Consider the following 21,934-nt stretch of genomic DNA (forward strand, 5'->3'; position numbering starts at 1 on the left):
TCCAAAGACCGTTTTTAAACGATTTTTTTAGGAGTTTATAAATAAGAATTAAAACCAATTCAACCCTTAAAAAATCGAATAAAAAAATAAGTTTAAAATAAAGTCCATCATAATTTTCGCCATCTCAAGACATACGAAATTATCTAAAACCAGTACACTAACACCATATATATTTCATTAACGGTTCCAAACCGACATTCTACGTGCTACCTCCAATATAATAATTATCTCAAATTTTACTGGAATGTGAACCTTAGTCCCTTATAATAGAGCTCACCTGCTGAGCCGGCGATTGGTGGCAGGGGCGCGGGGCTCGTCCACAGAGGTGGTGGAGGTCTCCATGGGGTTGTCTTCAGCGTCGAGCAACTGGATTTGAGTCTGGCGGACGAATACGCCATAGTTTTCGTCGCACTGGAAAATAATCAGTCAATCTTAAGCAAAATGATCTAGTTCCACGGTAAGTAGTAGTTGTAGTAAACTGTATTTTACGAAAACACATAATAAAAGCAAAGAGAATTGGAAATAGAGATGGATTGTCAAGGAAAACTTTGTAGCCACAGTAAATTACTGCCATCTTTCGAGACATGATTAAAACTTTTGGAACGCCATTTAACTTTGTTCCTTATTATTTCACTGATAAGTGCTAAATTTGTTAAATATCCAGTGGCGCCATCTAATAGATCAAAGGCCAAGATAAGGCATTGTTTCGAGCGATGGCGCCACAACCTTCAGCCGATGCCCGGTAAGATGGCGTCACTTTTTGATATTTAACAAATTTAACACATATCAGTGAACGAATAAGGATCAAATTTAAATGGCGTGCTAAAAGTTTTAATCATGTGTCGAAAGATGGCAGTAAATTTACTTTGGCTACAAAATTTTCTTTTACAATCCACCTCTATTTCAAATTCTCTTTGATAAAAGTAACTTATAATTGGAAAAAGGCAAGTACAAAGGCGAACTAACCCATTTGAGGGATCTCTTCCAGTTATTTGAGTCATAATTAAATAAGTAAGCATAGAGTGCTTACTCCATACATCAGTTTTCTTACCAAAACGCTTATTATTTTCGTAGTCGACATCTAGCGTCAAGCAGCGGATTTATCAGTACCGCTACTTGACAATAGATGTCGCGACGTACGAATAGTCTAATAGTCAACAATTTTCAGTTAATATTATAACCGGATTAACCGTGTGAGAAACTAAACGAATACAATACAATACCATACAAATATACTTTATTGCACACCTCAATACAGAAACAGTACAAATAATACAACACATAAAGAAGAGGTAAACAACAGGCGGTCTTATCGCTAAAAAGCGATCTCTTCCAGACAACCTACGTATACGTGTGTTAAATAAAAGCTAATTAATGAATTTAGGCTTTTATTTCAATATATAATAAACCGGGACTATTTTCAACTCCTTCTGCTTGTAATATTAGTTGTAAATTGTTGAGCAATACACTTTTCGTCAGTCGCGACACTCGTGACATCTAGTGTCAAGTAGCGGTACTGATAAATCCGCTACTTGACGCTAGATGTCGACTACGAAAATAATAAGCGTTTTGGTCATTATTTTTGAGTATACATATAAGAGCATAAAGTGAGAAGAGGATGACAAATACAGCAACTAATTTATTTATTCATTCATTTAAATAAAAAACATGTACGACAAGGTGCCAGACAGATAATTGTAAGTTAGTTAATACAACATTTATAGGAAAAACATATTCTTAATTAACTTATCTTCACCATTCATTCCCAACTTCGCCTTATTGTTCTTATTATGAAAATTACACTAGAAGTACATCTTATTTTAAATCCTAAATGTAGCATACGCCCACGAATCCCATGATACTATTCATAGAGGAACTATAATTGAATGCTAGTTAAGGCTAAGTTATGTAGTAAAGGTGAATTTATTATTATTATTATTTATTAATCAGGCAGGCAGTTGAAACAACTGATAGTTACCTGTATCTGAGTGATCTTCACTTAATATGTATTCTTTGCGCTGGTTAAGTATTTGTCTAGTCTGTTCTTAAACTGATTGACATTCAGTGCTGAGACCACATCTTCTGGTAGTTTGTTCCATGCTTTGACCACTCTGTTGCTGAGAAAATGTCTGCGGGGGTTGTTTTTAGACAGTTCAGATATTAACTTATATTGGTGGCCTCGCAGGCGGGTGTTACTATTGCGCTTGTACAGGTCTTCAAACTGGTCTATATCGTAGTGTCCCGTCAGAATCTTAAACGTTTCAATCAGGTCTCCGCGCTCTCGACGATCTTTTAATGTTGTGAGCTTCAGCACTTTAAGTCTTTCTTCATAAGAATGTTAATTTAAAACACATTTTTTTCAATTAACTGAATAGATACCGAATAGCGTCGTTCAGTAATAGGGTATGCATTTCAAATAACAGGCTTATTATGATATGACTGTACATTTAAACATTTACTGAAATGTGTTTTTCCATGGCTTTGGTTGTCCGCGCATCAGCAACCGAACCGTAAGTAGTTTTTAGTGGTTTATTTAATTTTTACTTTATTTCTTTTATATCTATTAAATTTATTGTATTTTAAAATTATGTAATGGTTCAATTGCCTAAATATTGAAACATTCACTCATTCATTAATTCGTAATATTATTTAAACTAATTAGTGGTTAGCGCTGTGGGCCACACATATTATAAACAATATAGTAATTAGACTTATTAGTATACTAAATAGTATCGTAAGTGTTACTTGTAGTGTTTGTTTATCTAAATAAAGAAAAAAAAACGGGGTTTGGTCATTAGCATATGGGCCTTTTACCTTGACACTTTGATCGGACACTGTAGCACCCGACTCTTCCAATATCTCTGGTTCAACGAGATTGACAGCTATGAGTTCATTCACCTTCACATCCTGGCTTTTATAGACTATAGTATCGTTATTTTGTGATATTTCCGACTTAACAAACCATTTATGGGTAGCTATGGGAAAGTTAGGAGATTTTACATTTTCTATTTTTAAATTATTTTTGCAAAAAGTTCCTAAAACTTGTGGCTGCTCAGATTCAACATGCCAATCGTCAGTAGCTATAAAAGTATGGGGAGTTTTGATTTCCCGGCGCTGAATTTTGTTCAAAGTCTCCAAATCTTCTGATTTCTCAACAAACCATCTTGCAGTAGCAACGGCTACACTTTTGACTAGCTTTTCCTCACTTTTGGGTATGTTCACTGGATCTATAAGTTGATTCTCAGTTACAGCGATGGCAAATTGGAGAGCAGATTTCACAGTCCGGCTGCATATATCTACACTGTTCTTATAGGCTTGACTTTGGTCCATTGGCAATGCTGCTAACCAACTATCTGTGAGTACTATAGCATCGTTTAAAGCTGCTTTTAATGCTGTATTGTAAGTTTCTGCTGTGTGGTACGATAAGCATCCTTGTTTATACGCCTGTATCACATTAAGATGGCATTCTGTGATACCGATGGAACAGTTCAGCACTGCTTTTACTATTTTATAGTTCTCACTGCCATCTTGAAATGGTTTGCCAGGTTCAGAACCTGGAGTATCACTTGGTGTTGAAATATTAGGAAGTACCGAAACACTAAATTTGCTTAGAGCGATTACTTTTTTATTTTCTTCGCTCTGAAAAGATGTTTCTGGACCAGTCATACTATTACACTGATCTATACATAAGCATTCAACACTTGTATCTTCTTGCGAAGTCTCTGTTTCATTAAATGCATGGGATTCTCTCGACACTCTTTCACATTTCTCCATTTTAAGCGCCAACTTTAAAGCCGTAGTAAACGTTAATTTCTCTTCTTTAAGAAGTCCTCGTCTGATATCATCGTCAACTAGTCCAAACACAAATTGGTCACATAGAATACTGTCAATATCATTACTGTCACAATTTTTTGCTAATTTTCTCAAAACTGTTGCGAAATCCATGATAGATTCATTTGGTTTTTGTATGCGTTGTCTAAATTTCCGCTCTTTTAGCTTTATAGCTGTGTCTAAATGTTTCTTCATGATTTTTACAAGTTTCTTAAATGTTTTTGTCATGGGACTTTTTGGTAAACACAACTGAACTAACAAGTTATATGCATCTTTACCCATTAACGTTACTAAGGCTGGGACTTTGAGTTTTTTTGGTATTTTGTTTAGAATAAGAAATTGTTCTAAACGGTCGATATAATGCGCCCAATTGGACGTTAAGTCAAAGGGTTTTATCTGTCCTAAACTCATTATTAACACTATTTTTTTAATTGTTCCACTCAATATATTTGACGTAAGATTTCCTTTACATTTCACTATGAACTACTTTTATTTTTTCACTACAAATTATTTGTCGAATTATAAAAATGATAGCACGCGTCTGTTTTGCACAAATGTGAAACTACCTTCAGGAAAAAAATACTAATACAATATAAAACTACCTACTATTTTACACTGAATAAATGAAATTTCATTCTTTTTGTAACCGATTTTTTATTTATTTCAATTTAATCTATTGTAATAAGAAAAAAAAAAATTGAATTTTCAATCAAAAACCAAACTCTAGGTCCATGGGGTCCCAGCGCGCACAAGTGTTTTGCAGAAATCGTGAAACGTCTGGTTGACGTAACTGGTGAACGAAGAGCTGGCGGCTTCCTCGCACACCGTATCAGCATTGCGATACAACGAGGAAATACCGCCGGCATCCTTGGTACAATGCCTCAAGGGCCTATTTTAGATTTAAGCTAGCTATAGAAATACCTCTGTATATATGTATTATGTAAATAAAGATTATATTACTTATTGTAATTGACAAAACAAAAACGTTATTTAGGAATAATATAGTTTTTTGTGACATGTAACATGTTCATATATGTACAAGTTGCAGACAGTTTCCAAAAAGTTGGAAAGTTCTTATAAAATTCACGAAAATTACACAGGATACAAAGGAAATTTTAATCGTATTGTAATTTTACTATTTCCAGTAAAATTACAATACTATTCCTACACAAAAATATGAGAAAAACCCTACTCATAGTATTGTGTTCCTGCTGGTGAGTAAGGTTGCCAAAGCTCGACGAGGATGCAGTGTTGGTTGGCAACGTGCATGTAACATCTGTGGAGTTGCAGGCATCCATAGGCTACGGAGACTGCTCACCATCAGGCTGTATGCTTTTTTGCCACCGACGTAGGTAGTATAAAAAAAATATTCCAAGTGGAAATTTCGCAATTTTGGAAACATTCTGATTGCACATCAGTATTCATGAGTTCTTAAGAGTTTTTTTTTACTTGCTGATAGAGGAGTCATGCAGGCACAGAGTCATGCCGGTGCAGGCTCCGGGGAATTATGCTTATTACTCCCTGACCCTATCCTCTCTAGGGAGTAACAATTTATATTATTCCCTAGAATATAGTTACTCAATAATAGTTTATATTTCATATTATGTATTTTATTAATATACCTATGGCCTATGGCTCAGAAATAACTAATATATAAATTATATACAGTGAAATCTCGGTAATCCGGTATTTCGACGGTCGGGCACACTCAGTAATCGCACTAAAAGCGGAGTGCAACTGATCACTATTGTCCAAGTTTAGTATCTACGCTTCATTTATCACACTGCCTTAACTGTATAAATAGCTAAAAACCATATAATGGTTGATATTTATTAAATACATTATTTAAGTATAGTGTATTTGTACAACATACTTTAAAAAAAAAAAAAAAAAACAGCGTTGTTGTACCACGGACATTATATCAAAATCCACCAAACAATTGAGAACTATTACATATCAATGACATTTCGAATATCGATCTTCAAGATAGTACTTGTATTTAGTACACATGTATAAACTCATACTAAACACTAGTCAATATGTAAACAGGCCCTAAGGCAAGGGTACGTAGGCGTCTTATTAGATAAAAATAAATCATTGATTTATCCGAAATGGAGTTCATTAGAGGACCTGTTTCTTGGAGAGTTACTTAATTTAAGCTCAGGAATGCACCCTTGAAATTAACGGACTGTAAAAAAAGGCTTATTTAATTTAAATCAGCTCACAGTGAAGTAGGCATGTCCCCGGACGGTGCCGTTGTTCTTCCCTTTGGGCTCGTCCAGGATGACCCCGATCCATTTGCCAGTGGCGAAGGTGGGGTGCCCCACGTAAGCCACGGAGCCCTTCACATCCTTGCCCACCACCTTCACCCGCTGCCCTAGTGTTAGCTTCTCAGACATCTTGTATCAACTGAAAAATACAAAAAAATATTATGTAGGCCTCAAGGGCTCCTTCACAAATCAATACACATGTGCAGTTGTATTAACTAACACAAACGGGATTTAATCGCGTATTAAGTTTTAAATTCACCTCTGACGTTTCGAGGATGGCATTGTCCCCGTGGTCGTGAAGGACACTGTTGTCGAAACGTCGGAGGTAAATATAAAACTTAATATTAGACGACCAGTTTAGCCCAGTGGGTAGTGACCCTGCCTGCGAAGCCGATGGTCCCGGGTTCAAATCCTGGTAAGGGCATTTATTTGTGTGATGAGCATGGATATTTGTTCCTGAGTCATGGGTGTTATCTATGTATTTAAGTATTTATAAATATTTATATATTATATATATCGTTGTCTAAGTACCCTCAACACAAGCCTTATTGAGCTTACTGTGGGACTTGGTCAATTTGTCCTATAATAAAAAAAATGAAGTTCAGTGAGGTTTATTTGTTTACACAGCATTTGGGTGTCATGACAAAAAGGCTATAATAAAATCCCATTTGTGTTAGTTAATAATGTGTAAAAATCGTAAAAGTTTAAATGAGTGTTTAGTGTTTATATTTGCAGTGACATAAAAAGTTAATAAATATTATAGGGCAATCTTGTTCTTACATAGATTAACTAAGCTTGTGTTGTGGGTACCCAGCCAATGATATATATATAAATGCATAAAAATATAGAAAACACCCAAGACTCGGAGCAAATATATGTGTTCATCACAAAAATAAATACTCTTACTGGGACTTGAACCCACTAGGCCAGACCGGTTGTTGTAAAAAAAGTATAGCAACATTTATAGTAATATAACAGGTTTACCTGTTATTTTACTATACATTTTGCTTTATTCTTATTTATTCAGTCTTCTTTTTCTTTTCACCCTGTTACCCCCTGCTAGGGTGTAGGGTTTGAACCATGTTCTTCCACTGACTCCAGTCCTGGGCAGCTTGGGTAACCTCCTCCCACCCCATCCCCAATACACCCAACTCTTGCTCCAACGAACGGCGCCAAGTATTAACGAAAGTAAGCCAAGTTTATTCAAAATAGCATATCTAATTTATTGAACATGTATCAGGTATTTAATGTTTTGAAGATAGTAAGCTGATATTTTGCATAATAACCTCATAACTATATTGGCTCTATGGGAATGATAACAAAGGAATAAGAATACTAACAAAAAACATCCACCCCAATGTAAAGATGGTTTAATGTTTAACATTATATTATTAGCATTGCTAATTTAGCTAGTAAGTAAAAAATGCACGATTTTGAAGTTTTTGGCATAATTTTTAAGAAAATTTCTAGTTAAATATATGCACGAAGGAATGTTTTCAATAATAGGAGTTTAGAAGTATGAATTTTTACACAGAAAAACTTCAAAAACATGCCCATGGTTTTTGCTCTCTCTAGTAATGTCATAAGCAGTTAATGATTGCATACGTAATCATTTCTAACATGACTTTATATATCGTACAGGAATTATAATAAATTAAATCTAACTAGTAAAAAAAACGAACATATGAGTAATACTATTACTACATACTGTCTATGACCGCTCATAACTGTAAAAGGACAGTCTACATACCTGTGCGTAATTCACGAGGATATAATTGTGCAGATGGTTCAAGATTAAAACATGTTTCACGTTTATTAACAAAATTCAGTAACAATAATACACGAAAGTATTGACGAAATTGAACATTTAGCAAATTGAGAAATGTCAAGTCTATATACGTCAAATTTTGTGACGGTGAAACGTTTCGTTATTGCACAGAATAGAAAACTAATCTTTATTTGTTTAGTAATCAGCTTTGGTAATCAGCAACAGCTTTTTAGGGGAAACGATGAAGGAAACAAAATAAATAATGGTGCAATGTTTTGTTTTTAGTTTTTTCCAGCAAATTCTGAGGCCCTACCGCGAAAAACGAACATGGAAATTCTATCATCTATTTTATTCTTCTATCGCTCGAATTATCAAGAGTGATAGAGAAGCAGATTACAAAATTTCGATATCGCCGTTGGCCCTCTCTCACTGTCAGTCTATGGTTAGTCTTCTTTCTTCTTGTTTTGTTTCATTCAATTCAATCTACTGTGAAGTGTGAATTTTCCCGCTCAAATAAGCAAAGTTTTATAACTATAATAGTACAAAACTGTAACATAGTGTTAGAAATGCCTAAATCAGAATATAACAATTTGTTAAAAGCTCTGGACGATATGAATAAGTGTTTATTCTGTGTGGAATGCCATCAGTTTTGCAAAAATCCGGTTACGCTAAGTAAATGTTTCCATTTGATCTGCTCTGAGCATTTTCCAAATATGTCTCATTGTCCGAAGTGTAAAGCGTCTCTAGTAGGCTGTACAACTTGCTCGGATGACAAATTAAATGGTGCAGTTCACGCCGCGAAGAACTTGTCGGTAATGTTCGAGCATTTCAAGGAAAATAATACTTGCGATTCTGTTGATTCTATCGACAAATCGCCCGACGTGGTCGCTAAGACTGAACCTTTGTCTGACACGCCTTTACCTAATGCTAAAGCGCTCAAAGATATTTTAAATAATTCGTCATTATCCTTAGCTTCAAATATTTCTAAGGCAAGTAAAATAGTCGAGAAAAGAAACCACAAAGGTGAGACAGCATTACACATCGCCTGTAGAATGGGAAAAGCTGATAGAGTAGCCAAACTGTTGAGTGAAGGGGCAAGTACCAATACTAAAGATAATGCAGGATGGACTCCGCTGCATGAGGTGGTGCAGAATGGACGGCAGGACTTGGTTAGGCTTTTACTTCGGCACAATACACTTGTCAATGTCCCTGGGCAGGGCAATGAGACTCCCTTACATGAAGCCATTCGGTACCACCACATAGACATTGCAAAAGATCTTGTTACTCATGGAGCTGATATCAATGCTAGAAACTGTAAAGGAGAAACACCACTAATGCTTGCTGCTCCTGACTTAAGAGCTGTAATTCAAGATGTTGCTGCGAAAAGAATTATAACAGAAGATAGTTTTGATTTTGAACTTGTTCGGAGGCAGATAGAGCTGGACTGTGAAGATATTAGGGTTTATTGTGTGTCACAGTCTCGAGCCATCACCAACAAGCTGAAAGCTTTAACAAAGCGTCACAGCAACCTCCATATTGAACAGAAATTCAGTAATAAAGTAACACATCTCATAGTTGATGCTGAAGATGGCGTCTGTGACTCCAGCCTTGAAGTCCTACAAGGCATTGTCAACAACCTATGGATTTTAACTACAAAATGGGTCACTACATCTACTGATGATAACTTAGCATCCTTCGAAGAGTATGAAGTGCTCGGTGTCAGTACAACTACATACAGAGGCCCAAAAAATGCACGGTACAATAAATATAAGCACCTGCCTGGAATTTTCAATGGCTGTCACTTTTACTTCCATAACTTTAATACAAAATATAAGATTTCAAATAAAATAGAAGTTACAAAAGCAATTTTAAGTAAGCTGGTTACAGATGCAGGAGGAGTAGCCCTCAGACGGGCCCCGAACCCAGAGTCTATACCAGAAGCGGAGAAACTGGTGCCATATCATGCACAGAGAGACGGCAAGCTGTACAATTGTTCACATTACATAATATACAAGGACATGTATGAGCCACTCTATAACATGGCGCATCTGAAGGCAATGCCCATCGGCTGGCTTATTGAGTGCATTGAGAAATACCAGCTCTGTGAACCTTGGTGAAGACACATTAGCTTTCTTTTTGATTTATATGAATATACCTGATACGTTAATTAAAAAAAACCTCTACAAGCATAATATTTTTTCTCATCTATAAAACTAACAGCTGAAATCATAATTTTAATAAGGACTGGCCATGCTCACCTGGGATACGGCTCTCATTTGATTGATCCTGCTATCTCTCGACAAGCTTTTATCGCTGACTGTACTTTTCTTTCCAGAGCCAAATAATACTCATCAAGACAATTCTAACAACCAATTAAATTTAATAATTAGGTTGCGTTGTTTTATCACTGAGTTCCTATGGCCTCCTGTCTCGATCATCAGATCAGGTTGATGGTACTATAATATTGCATTGTCACATATTACATATGTATGCAAATTTCTAGCTTCATCGATAACTGAGAAGTGGGTCAAATTTATCATGCAAGATTTGACCCGTACAAACATAGGTACATAACAAGTTAAATAAAAGCTTGTAAGATGGTGCATTTTCAAAACCTATCCTATCCTAGTTACCAAATTTCATCAAAATCGGGTCAGTAAATTTGCGGAGAATTGACATATAATAAGGCCTAAGTATATATAATGTGTATAATTAAATTGCAGTCCCATTATTTGTAATAAATGTGCAATAAATGATTTTGTTTTGAAACATTTACTATCCTAATGTACACACATATATTTAACTAGTCCTTACATACTTGCAATAAGGATTAAAATTGGTTAACTACCACCGATTGGCAATTTGTCTATGCCGATGGAATGTGGCCTGGCGAGTCAATGACATTCTTTTCATACCCTATGACGTCATGCTAGCCAGTTAGTGGAATTTATCATCAGTTATAAAACAAATCGTAACTAGGAGAAAAAGTCGATAGTCGCGGATTCAGTAAAGATAAAATACTAAATACCGGCCACGCTCTTGTGACACCTTAGGCAGGTTGCACGCTTGTTTGCCGCCACTGAACTGGTATTCAACTGCTAGACTCGCAGTTTATTTCCTGTACTAAATATGTTACACTCTTCAGGTAATCGTGTGAAGGCGACAGGACATTAGATTTGTTGACCTCGAGTATGACTTATGTTATTTTATTGCTGAAAGCATAAATTCTAGAAAGATACAAAACCTATGATTGATGCGTTGTCCTCGCCGTGGCTACCGAGGTTTCCTAAATTGAGAAATGAGTCATATGGCGAAGTCCGCCGAGCCGTTATGCGTCATATTATCAATGTCAGCCACAAGGCAAATGAATTGTTTTCTCGGTAGCACGTTCTCAACAAATAGGTACTAGGAAGTATGGATAATTTACCACTAACAGGAAGCTGAATAAATCTTTTTATACATAATTTTCTTTTTACTCAAATAATTCAACCACCTTGCAAATTAATTGTAAACTTTCAATCCTCTGCAATGATTTCAGTTCGTAATGAGAGTAGGTCATATGGCAACAAAAAATATGCAGTGTCCGCGTCGCGTGACAATTAGCAATTGCCGCAAAGGCGCGAACTCTCGTTCCTACTTTCACTATTACCTGCTATTGTCGACGTTGGAGTCCCGTTATCTTAGTTCGCCATGTACCCGTGGCAATAAAGAAACCAGTTTTCTTAGAAAAACATGTTTAATTGAGACACATCATATAATCATTACAGCAATTTAATAAGTATTAATGTCGTAAAAAACAAAGTGATTATTACTATTTCGTTCGGCGTACAATTGCAACTAAAGCTTTCCAGAAACGCGAGAGCGTTGCTCGAAAATATTTACTTTATTATACACGGGAGTCAGAAAGGCACAGGGCGCGGGAGGCCTAAGCCTCGTTATTCGATTTTCTCTGTAAACATCGGTGCTTTCTAAATACATTTTCGATAGGGTTATAACGCGCACGTTCTCATTTTATTTAGAGGACTATGATGATTTCACGATGCGGACATGTTAGGTCGACGGACGACCGCGGCGCAGCTTAGAAGCCGTGCACCTTGAGCTGCTCAGGCTTAACGAGTCCCGACTTGGTGAGCCACTGGCAAATGTTCTCGCGCTGGTCGCCTTGTAACTGAAGCACCTCTCCGTACTCGGGATGCTCGACCACGGTCCCGTTGCACGCGAACTCCTTCTTGCATGCCCGCACGATCTTCTTCAGGTCATATTCCGATGACAGGCCCTGCACCGTAGTCAGCGTCTTACGCCCGTTCCTCTGCTGGATTCGGACGTGGACTAATCCATCTTGAACGTCGTCTTCCGAGCTTTTGATAGCATCGGCGAACGGGTCGAATGTGTTGAGATTCTGGATGGACATACGATTGAACGTACAGTCTCTTTGTTCTAACGAAACGCTGCGACACGACGCACGTAAAATGTCACTGATAACCGATGTAGGTTAATGATCGCACACGGCAACGACCAATTTACGCAAACTCTAGAAATGTAATGGCGGACCGAAAAAATGAGAATGTCACGCGGAGGCGGAAATTGTTATCGATCGAAACCATAGACAATCCAAATTTTACTTATAAATTTAATGAAGACCATTCACTAACTTTTAAGAAGTATGTTACGAAAAGTGAATAAATTAATCTTTAAGTTTTGCATAAAGTTTAGGTACATATTCATCCCATTGGGCTACATAAAAATTCCCAGCAACAGGAGAACCAAGCTTAAATTGTTGAGCAAACTTGGCAATAGAGAAGTTGCCTCTATTTTTTCCAGAAGTACTTGGCAATTTCGGAATTTTAGCAAAATCACACTTTTCAGGCTGTTTAAAGATCAAAAACACGTATCTGTGAAGACCAGTGCCTTTTGGAGGGCCTGATCCTATGTAATCAGACAAAACTTCGCTTTTATTCATGTCACCGCCATGAATATTTCCCACCAACCAATGATGCCACTCTCTAAACTTCGGTTTCTCTCGACTGGGTGCATCTGGATCAACCATAGCCAGAAGATAATACTCTGTATCTTTAGCTGCCCATTTCACTTCAGGCTTTTCTTTGACTTGCGTAGGGGTTAGTTCTTTACCCGTCTCAACACTAACGCCACTATTGTATTGAATGGTCAGTAAATCAGAAGGCGCTGTGTTTATTACATCAGGTAAAACACAGTGTTTCTTAAAAATGCCTTGGATATCTGACATTTTGTGCGTTTAATATTGTACAATCAAACTTTGAAAGTTGTCGAATCAAGCACGTCAATTCTATTTATCTTGTTACTAAGGAACCAAGGAATAGAAAAACTAAGGAGTATAAATATAACCACTGAAAAATAATATTGCAATACTTGTTAAAAATAACCAATGAAATAAATGATAATACGCTATATGGATTAAAATAATTAAATTTACCAATTTTTGCTTTGTATTTTATTGAAGTAAATTAAAAACAAAAACACAGCTGCAAAGAAAGCCATTCATTACAATCAAATTGTTTATGGTAAACATTTTTCTAATCTGGCAACTTACTTTTAAGTGTTACCAGAGTCAAATTTGTGATCGCAGTTTCAATCAAAATTAAGTCTTAACGCTTCTGCAATACAAGTCAAACTCCTATTATCATAAGAAGCTGATCAGCGCATTTACCGCGAAATACAAAGTTCATGTCAGGGCTATAACCGCGAAAATCGAAGTTCGACAATTGCGGGCATTTTTCTCTGTCGCTCTAATTACGTCTTAGTGAGAGTAAAAGAGAAAGATCCCCGCAATTTGCGAATTTCGGTTTTCGCAGTAGGCCCACTGATATATGTAGGCAGAAATGTACAGGAAATACATACAGTATACAGTTAGCAATTTATATTATGTATGCTTTTGGTGTAGGACCAATATAAAGTAAGAACATTGAACAAACTCAACTGCGACTGCGTCCCGGATATCGGTTTTTAGGTATATAGATCATACTAGCTTCTGCTCGCGACTCCGTCGGCGTGTAGTGATGATAATTGATAAAAACTATTATATGTCCATCCTTGAGCCATAAAAAATTAGTAAGCAAAGAGTGATCACTCCATACATCAGTTTCATTACCAAAACGCTTATTATTGTCGTAGTCGACAAGTGGCGGATTTATCAGTGCTGCCACTTACCACTAGATGTCACGATGGAAGAAAAATGTATAGCTCAACAATTTACAACTAATATTACAAGCAGGAGTTGGAAATGGAGTCCCGTTTGTAATATTAGCTGAAAATTGTTGAGCATTAAAATTCGTCGCGACATCTATTGTCAAGTAGCAGTAACAATCTGCTACTTGACGCTAGATGTCGACTACGAAAATAATAAGCGTTTTGGTAAGAAAACTGATGTACGGAGTGAGCACAGAGCACTTTATGCTTACTTATTTCTCTATCTTCAGGCTTCACAATATCTCCATACCAAATTTTATGTAAATTAGTGCAGCTATTTAAACATGAAGAGGTCGTAACTGGTAACAGGCAGTGACATTTATAATATTAGTAGGGATATTCACCATCACCATGGCTATGATATTGCACCACAAAAGAAGTAAAGTATTCCTTCCTGCATGGTTATTAAAAATAAAAACCAAATAAAAGGTTTATACAGACATTTTAATTGCAAAACATATATATTACTTTTACTCTGTAATACTGCTTATTGTGTTATATTATATTTTTATTTATTCAAGAAGTTTTAAGAATCAATGATATGTTTTGTCCTAAATTCTAACTAGATTCGTCATCTGTATCTCATATTCGGGAATGTTTGAACATTTGGATAAAACTATTCAGTGGATTCCCAGGATTTCTAACTTGGTTCACTACAGCTATAGATCATGCCATTCATGAAGACGCATGATTTTCCTCGTATTTTCATGTAATTATAGGTTAGATTTGTCAAAACTGCGCGTCATCGTGGATGACACGAACTCTAAGGGCCAAAAGTAATCTATTCATTACAATAAAGACTTTATCGGGGTTTCTAGTTTCTAATATTTCTAAGTTCTAGTTTCTAGACGACCGGTTTGGCTTAGTGGGTAGTGACCCTGCCTACGAAGCTGATGGTCCCGGGTTCAAATCCTGGCAAGGGCATTTATTTGTGTGATGAACATGGATATTTGTTCCTGAGTCATGGGTGTTTTCTATGTATTTAAGTATTTATAAATATTTATATATTATATATATCGTTGTCTAAGTACCCTCAACACAAGTCATATTGAGCTTACTGTGGGACTTAGTCAATTTGTGTAATAATGTCCTATAATAGATTCAGATTTATTTATTTCTCAATAGCAATACACAATTTTCATTAATACAAACAAAAATATGCACACATAATGAGATCGTCAAAGTAGGTACTCTAGGTACACATTTTAAACTAACATTTACATTCTTTTACATATTTGAAACATAAAAAAAAAAATATTTATTATTTATTTATAAAAAATATTTAATAGAGGAATTAGAATAAGATCTACCGGGACAATCGCAACTACAATGTGAATGTACTTTAAATGTGTAATAGTACAATGTAAACAACGACGATAGCTTGCTTCCCTTGACAGGCATAGTGCATAAATTGACCACATACTATAGAATAACTAATTACATTAAAATTAAATACTGACCGAAAAAGTATGAATGAGGAAAGAAAACCTGATATATTCGCTATTTTTTTTTTTTTTTTTTATACCATTATAGTTAAATCAAAAAGAGGATGTTCTTCTCCATAAATTTTTATTAACTAAGTGGTTTCCATATCATCTCTGCCTTATAAAGGGTTAATAGAGAAACATTTATTATTATAGCGTTTATTGCTGGACACTAAACTGCACATAATTGTTTATTAGTTTTATCAGTTTTTCTTGATTTAGTGTCCAGCATGTCTTGTGACACATAGGCCTCTTCCAGCTTCTTCCATTTCTCTCTGTCGTTTGCTATATAAATCGAGAAACATAGACAACTATGAATTGTAGGTAAGTTGATTGTATGACTGTTTTGTGTTTCTATAATTCCATAGTTACCACCACGGTGGCAAACGCGGTGGCCCGCCTGATGGTAAGCAGTCACCGCAGCCTATAGTTACAAATTGTTATGACAGTTCAAAAAAAAAGAAACTGATTTAATTTGACTGGTAGTCAAATAACACTCTACAGTTAAACCAAGATAAGTTGGCAGCGACAGACGGTGAACATGTTATTTTAAACGTTAAACTTTTATGAAATTATGATGTTTACTTGACACTTGCAACCGTTTGGGCTAACAAAATCACTGACAACTTATCTTGGTCTGACAGTATTATTGAGTTTTGGAAGACATACTTAAATGATTGTAATGTTTAAATGTTCACTAATTCAGACTATGACTTTGTTGCTTGTCAATAATAATCTAACTGTAACAAATTAAATCTCCTATAGCCTCAGTTGCCCAAAGACCTACAAAAAGGTCCTCCATTCCATTGCAGTTTGAGTCCTGGTGGGCGGCTAGAGGAATGAACAGCAGGGCAGGTAAAATGTGTCTATCTCTTGGCTAGGGTTGCCAACCTTACTACACAGATTTGCGGTAAACTTGCGATCAAATTGCGGGACTCCTTCACCCAGCCTAATCTTCTTCGCCATCTTGAATCTCAACAACAACTTACGGGTCTAGTATTGTTTAACCCTTGGAGTGGTTGGCCGTCGACTCCCGACCGATTACATCATTTAACTTTCAACTCAAAAACAACATATGCCACTTGAAGAGTTATCTCTATCTTTCTTGACATTTTACTGGGATGTCAGTCCTCCATACGACAACGATAGCTAGTGCAACAAAGTCGAAATGTTGGATAAAGTAAAAATAATGAAATTATATCACATTTTTTCTTATCATTAAATGTGCATACATTATGGTTTCAAAGTAGGCACAATTGCTAAAAAGGGCAAAGCCAAGTGTCCTTGGTAAGTCCACACACAATCTCATCAAGTCAAAGGTTAACTAGAAGAAATCCCTAAAGGGATAAGTTCGCATTTGTACTGCCTATCCTGTGTCATATTTGTTTAGTATAATAAAGAGTTTATACATACATACAATATTAATAATGGTTCTACAGACCACAAATTCTTGTCTAGTTTTCACTGGAGTACTCTTCCTTCACACTGATACCTCCTTGATGGTTTTACCTCTACATGGGCATGTATCTCACAATTCCCCTCCATTTTTAGCCTTAGCTCGCGCCATAAGCGTATCTATCGTGACCGGCTGATGCATTTTCTTCGTAATATTATCGTTTTGCACCTGCAACAACACCTCCTGAGTATCATTAAGTCTTTTACACAAATTCTCGATCCTAATCTGTTTCTCCATGATCTCCGCTTTGATATCTTCGATGTTCAGGGCCATGTCATCGATATCGAACTGCGGGAGCTTCCGTTTCTCGTAATTAGCGAAACTCTCCAGACGTAGTTGAAGCAACTGGTTTTCCACACGAGAAGTTTTGTGCTGGTAGTCAATACACTTTTTTCCGAACTGCTTCCGTGTCTCCACGACTGCGGTCATTAAATTCTCGCATCTCTCCGCTAATGATAGCTCGTCGACGTCTGAAAATTGGATTGTTATAATTTAATTAAACATAATGCTCTTGGTGTATACAACACTTGTTATTTATTTATACAAGTACGTACCCATTCCTCAAAAGATTAGCTTTAATGTATTGCTTAAAATATTGTAATTACTCGATTTGTAAGCCAAAAAAAATAAAAAACAGTCAAATTCTCAAGGAAATGAAAGTCGTTAATTTTGGCAATTCAATTTGACATTTTCAACATACCATGCCATAGACAACATAAACTACAAAAATGTAGCAACATTTCAGCCCTTGTTTATTTTTTAAAGGTTCTTTCGTGTGCTAACAGAATGTTAAGATAAAAAAAATATATAAGATTTAACAAGGGGAATAAAATAATAATCAGACGTCGTAAGTTTTGTATGATAAATATGACAAAGTCAAAAAGACTAAAAGAAGTAATAAAACAAATTTTGTTGTATTCCTTATAAAGTATCTTTTTCTACTAAAGTTGCCAGAGCTAAACTAAAATAGCTACTAAACAAGCAATGAAAAGGTTGAACTTTGGATGTTACATTTTATTAAATAGTAATATGAGATCAAGGAGTCACAATATCAATACTACTCTTGATCATCTTCATGAATTCGTGCACTGAGACCTAAAACAAAGTATATCATTTACATATTTTGAAAAATAAAATTAATAAATACCGATTTGGAAATTAGGTTTTACGAGAATTACGAGTTCTAATCTTCACAAATTACTTAATTCAAAATCCTAAAGGCGTAACCGCGATTGGAAAAGTCTGACTGCGGTAACTAGGAACGCTTTAGGGAAACCAAGCTCTCAGGAAAATCATAAAAATAAAAAAAACGGCGTATTCCTATTTGTTCTCACCGTGCACAGGTGGAAATAAGCAAAGTAAAGTATTTATTTCAGTACATGGATTGATAATGGGCATAAATAATAGGCATAAGAGATACTATTGTTGTGTTGTTATGTACTATTGTTGATTGTATTGTTGTTGAGCATGTGTGTGTGTGTATATGTGTGTGCATATATATGTGTGTGTGTGTGTGTGTGTGTGTGTGTGTGTGTGTGTGTGTGTGTGTGTGTGTGTGTGTGTGTGTGTGTGTGTGTGTGTGTGTGCGTGCGCGTGTGTGTGCATGCGTGCGTGCGTGTGTGTGGGTGGGTGTGTAACAAAAAAAAATTAATCTGTTTATTTCATACCAAAAAAACATGCATTTTTTTAGCTTAAGTACTAATTTTTAATTAAAAAGATTTTTTGAGTTAAGGAGTCTAGGCGTGTAGAATTAATTATACAGCACACTTCATCTTTATACAAATTTGCATTATTTTCGCATTTTAAGCATGTGTTTCTTTATCATAGATCTAACTTGCCCACATGTTCGACCTTCTAATGAGCTTACTAATTCATATGGAAATCTATTCAATATACGCGGTACAATGCATTTCCATACTCTTCGACCATATTCATTGTTTGTTATTCGGACCTCAAACGTTGGAATGTTATCTAGGTTACGTAACCGTAAGGGTGTGTGTGCGTGCGTGTGTGTGTGTGTGTGTGTGTGTGTGTGTGTGTGTGTGTGTGTGTGTGTGTGTGTGTGTGTGTGTGTGTGTTTTGAGTATGTGTGATGGGGGTGTTTATATGTTGGTATATTATGTTTGTGTATAAGTGAATAGATTAGTCCATGCGTTTATCTTCGGTATTTCTTCTATCTCCTCGTAGGATAGCGTATTAAGCCTACAAACTACGAACGTTAAGTACATCTAAATCCCTATACACTTGCTTAGTTGGGTACAAGACTGAAGTGTTTTCATATAAATCATTCCCGTATATCCCTGCCTCGTTTATACCGGCGGTCACGTGGGGAGGAGACAAATAGGAATACACCTAAAAAGCCTGTACAAGAAAACAACAGCTCCACTCGAAGAATATAATGTGGCAAACACAACTTGCCAGATTATATCTCCATCTCCCACTCAACATCAGACAGGCTCAAGCCAAGCTCTCGTTTAAGCGTATGTTACGCAAGCACTTTTTCGACAAGCTCTCTGGTTGATTGTCCTTCGTAGTCATAGTATTTTTTGCACTAGGTACATAAATTAATATATATGTATGTATATTTAATTATAGTATATTTATGTAAGTTTATTACCGTTAGAATATATTATTTATCGCTTTGCTTGTTTTAAGTTACTTATTCTGTTTTGTTATTGTTTAATGCCTGCACGTACTACTGTTTCTGTTTAGCCTGATGGTTGACTGGTAGAGAATGCCTTGAGGCATTAAGTTCGCCATTTGTACTTTATTTGCTATATTGTGCAATAAAGTTTAAATAAAAATAAATAATAAAACTTGTCAGTCAGTACGAACCAGGAAAATTATAGTTTTTAGGGTCCTAGTACTAGCGTAAGACATTATGATTCTCTCTGTCCATGTTTGAATTGAGACAGTTCTGGGCCAAACTATATTTGTATTAATTAATTGTAAGCTATATTTATATTGTTGGGCCATTTTAATTATAGACCAGTAAATGTGGAAATATCCCGCTTTTATTACAGGTCTTACAAACTGAAGAATTTATTACTTACAAATCCATCGTAATCTTTATCGGCATCGTCCATCATCTCTTCAATCTCTTCATCCGTAAGATATGTGCCTAGAATCTCTGTGACCGACTTCAAGTTCTCAAAACTTATGAATCCTGCACAGAAAAGAAAATAATAATAAAAATTATGTTAGTTACACTTACTTGTACAAATACAGTCACGTCTGAAAATATCGATAAGGACAAAGTACTTTGTCGTACGTATCTATATTTTAAGAAGTGATCGTACAATCCAACACGAGTTTTGAACTCATACTTTTAGATGTAAACAGAAAAGATAGTTCAAAATTCAAAATCGCTAAACTTGCGCTGGGTCTCACAATATTCTCGATTTTTTAAAAGTTTTATATACCTAAATAAAGTTATATTTGTACATTTTGTACTCATAACAATCATGATGATAAATGCGCAGAACAGAACAGATTTCGAGGACTGATTTAGTCAGTAGTGTAAAACTGCCAAATATAATAACACACCGATAAATTTGAGGGAGCTCCGAAGTCCGAACCCTGTCACAATGGCAATAAAATATTTTCTATTTAGTTATTGTCAGAAAAAAGATTCTTACCAGAATCATCGACGTCAAAGAGACGAAAACTTTTCATGATGTCCCCGTCAGTATCCAGTGCCATGACTTTACGCATGATCAGCGTCTGGAAATTCTCGAAGCTCAGTTTTCCGGAGCCACCCTTGTCCACGCCGTTGATCATGTGCTGCAGCTCCTCGGCCGTTGGTTCGTAACCTGGAGGGATTAGTAAATATTAGCAAGAAATATGCTTCAGCAATATACATTTCTCCTAAAAATCTTAATTCAATAGTTCCGCTTGGGTTACATTCCGAAAACAAAGGCAACGCAGTGTGTGTGTGCTAAATTCATAATTTTATGCAAATGGATAATTTATATGGAATAGTTAGTAAAGGAAGATATCCACAAAAGTCCTTTTATATTACAATCATATAGATGAGTACACGAGTCTCATAGAAGCAGTCAGCAAAGTCCACTTTTTACTGTGGATGTTGCTGACTCTGGTCTCATATATAAGTCATTATGTCGCAATCTAAATGGGTCATTCACCGGCTCGGTGGTCGAATGCGTATGATGAGGTTACCAGGCAATCGACAATGTTCAAATTATGACGAATTAAATGATTGCACAGTAAGGTGCCATAGATAGAAAATATATCATATTCATACCAAGAGCTTTTACAGCCACTCGAAAATCTTGAGCGTTAATTTTTCCTTCTCCGTTGTAATCCAACAAATTAAACGCCTGACGCAAATCATTTTCCTGAAATGAATAAGGTGAAGAGATGTAAGTACAAGCGAAATGCAGCTTAGCTACTGTTGGAAACAGGCATCCTCTTACAAGATATATAAGGGATATAGTACTTATGTTTCCCTTCACCGAAATGAAATTAGGTTCAGTTTACGCTCCCCTATACCTGCAGTGATATTGGATTGGATAATGTTACCAAAGTTGTGAGATAATGTTAAATAAGCATCCACCTGTTCTTTCGTAAATGTAAGTTTGGCGTGAATTTCACGGTTGCCAGTGATTTCTTCAGTTTCCGTAACTTTTTCCTCTTTCTCAACCGAAAACTCGGCAGTGACCGAAAGTATGTTGTCTTCCATTGTGTACACTGCATCTACAGGGCTATGACTGCATCGATCAAACAGTTTTTTAGTAATAATGTTGCCTGTTACCTGTTAGATCCTATTAGGTACCTACTTTTTATTATAGGCAGTAATGTTATATTATACAATAGGCATCTTGACTGTATTTGAAATAAATTATTTCACACCATGCATGAAATAAAGCAGCAGAATATT

At 35.9% G+C, this 21,934-nt stretch overlaps 6 protein-coding genes across 9 annotated transcripts in view; 1 reads left to right on the forward strand and 5 right to left on the reverse strand.

The window, feature by feature from the left end:
- The window catches only part of LOC133531591 (dynactin subunit 1), a 74,679-nt gene extending 66,675 nt beyond the window's left edge, over window positions 1–8,004 (reverse strand). For all 4 annotated transcript variants that reach the window (XR_009801561.1, XR_009801560.1, XR_009801559.1 and 1 more), the window contains exons 1-3: window positions 7,852–8,004; window positions 6,057–6,240; window positions 278–411 (exon numbers count right to left, since the gene is read on the reverse strand). Coding sequence is in view for 1 of the 4 variants with exons in the window: in XM_061869897.1 (XP_061725881.1) it covers window positions 278–411; window positions 6,057–6,230 (308 nt within the window). In the remaining 3 variants the exon portion in view is untranslated. The remainder of the gene's footprint in view (window positions 1–277; window positions 412–6,056; window positions 6,241–7,851) is intronic.
- Window positions 8,005–8,146: 142 nt separating this feature from the next.
- Window positions 8,147–10,625, forward strand: LOC133531597 (BRCA1-associated RING domain protein 1-like). The gene has a single exon (XM_061869909.1). It carries the CDS (start codon window positions 8,436–8,438, stop codon window positions 9,984–9,986), a length of 1,551 nt encoding a protein of 516 aa, XP_061725893.1. The 5' UTR covers window positions 8,147–8,435; the 3' UTR covers window positions 9,987–10,625.
- A 961-nt stretch (window positions 10,626–11,586) lies between these two features.
- On the reverse strand, window positions 11,587–12,426 carry LOC133531610 (eukaryotic translation initiation factor eIF1). Its single transcript, XM_061869926.1, has one exon. It carries the CDS (start codon window positions 12,278–12,280, stop codon window positions 11,948–11,950), a length of 333 nt encoding a protein of 110 aa, XP_061725910.1. The 5' UTR covers window positions 12,281–12,426; the 3' UTR covers window positions 11,587–11,947.
- A 105-nt stretch (window positions 12,427–12,531) lies between these two features.
- On the reverse strand, window positions 12,532–13,279 carry LOC133531606 (protein D2-like). Its single transcript, XM_061869922.1, has one exon. It carries the CDS (start codon window positions 13,112–13,114, stop codon window positions 12,554–12,556), a length of 561 nt encoding a protein of 186 aa, XP_061725906.1. The 5' UTR covers window positions 13,115–13,279; the 3' UTR covers window positions 12,532–12,553.
- A 3,100-nt stretch (window positions 13,280–16,379) lies between these two features.
- On the reverse strand, window positions 16,380–17,751 carry LOC133531608 (uncharacterized). Its single transcript, XM_061869924.1, has 2 exons — window positions 17,589–17,751; window positions 16,380–17,504 (listed from the first exon to the last, which is right to left on the reverse strand). Exons 1-2 carry the CDS (start codon window positions 17,590–17,592, stop codon window positions 17,107–17,109), a joined length of 402 nt encoding a protein of 133 aa, XP_061725908.1. The 5' UTR covers window positions 17,593–17,751; the 3' UTR covers window positions 16,380–17,106.
- Window positions 17,752–18,033: 282 nt separating this feature from the next.
- LOC133531605 (uncharacterized) lies at window positions 18,034–21,904 on the reverse strand. Its single transcript, XM_061869921.1, has 5 exons — window positions 21,611–21,904; window positions 21,299–21,392; window positions 20,673–20,846; window positions 20,088–20,200; window positions 18,034–18,129 (listed from the first exon to the last, which is right to left on the reverse strand). Exons 1-5 carry the CDS (start codon window positions 21,734–21,736, stop codon window positions 18,070–18,072), a joined length of 567 nt encoding a protein of 188 aa, XP_061725905.1. The 5' UTR covers window positions 21,737–21,904; the 3' UTR covers window positions 18,034–18,069.
- Window positions 21,905–21,934: the final 30 nt, after the last annotated feature.

The sequence above is a fragment of the Cydia pomonella genome, chromosome 25 (genome assembly GCF_033807575.1).
Source record: "Cydia pomonella isolate Wapato2018A chromosome 25, ilCydPomo1, whole genome shotgun sequence".
Lineage (NCBI taxonomy): Eukaryota > Metazoa > Arthropoda > Insecta > Lepidoptera > Tortricidae > Cydia > Cydia pomonella.

Bases quoted from the DNA above. Each gene is read 5' to 3' on its own strand.
- LOC133531597 (XM_061869909.1), top strand. From the start codon at position 8,436: ATGCCTAAATCAGAATATAACAATTTGTTAAAAGCTCTGGACGATATG.
- LOC133531610 (XM_061869926.1), bottom strand. From the start codon at position 12,280: ATGTCCATCCAGAATCTCAACACATTCGACCCGTTCGCCGATGCTATC.
- LOC133531606 (XM_061869922.1), bottom strand. From the start codon at position 13,114: ATGTCAGATATCCAAGGCATTTTTAAGAAACACTGTGTTTTACCTGAT.
- LOC133531605 (XM_061869921.1), bottom strand. From the start codon at position 21,736: ATGGAAGACAACATACTTTCGGTCACTGCCGAGTTTTCGGTTGAGAAA. The intron at 20,847-21,298 runs GTATGAATATGA...TAATCCCTCCAG, and splicing joins AGTGGCTGTAAAAGCTCTTG to GTTACGAACCAACGGCCGAG. The intron at 18,130-20,087 runs GTAAGTAATAAA...ACTTTGTTTTAG, and splicing joins ATAAAGATTACGATGGATTT to GTCTCAGTGCACGAATTCAT.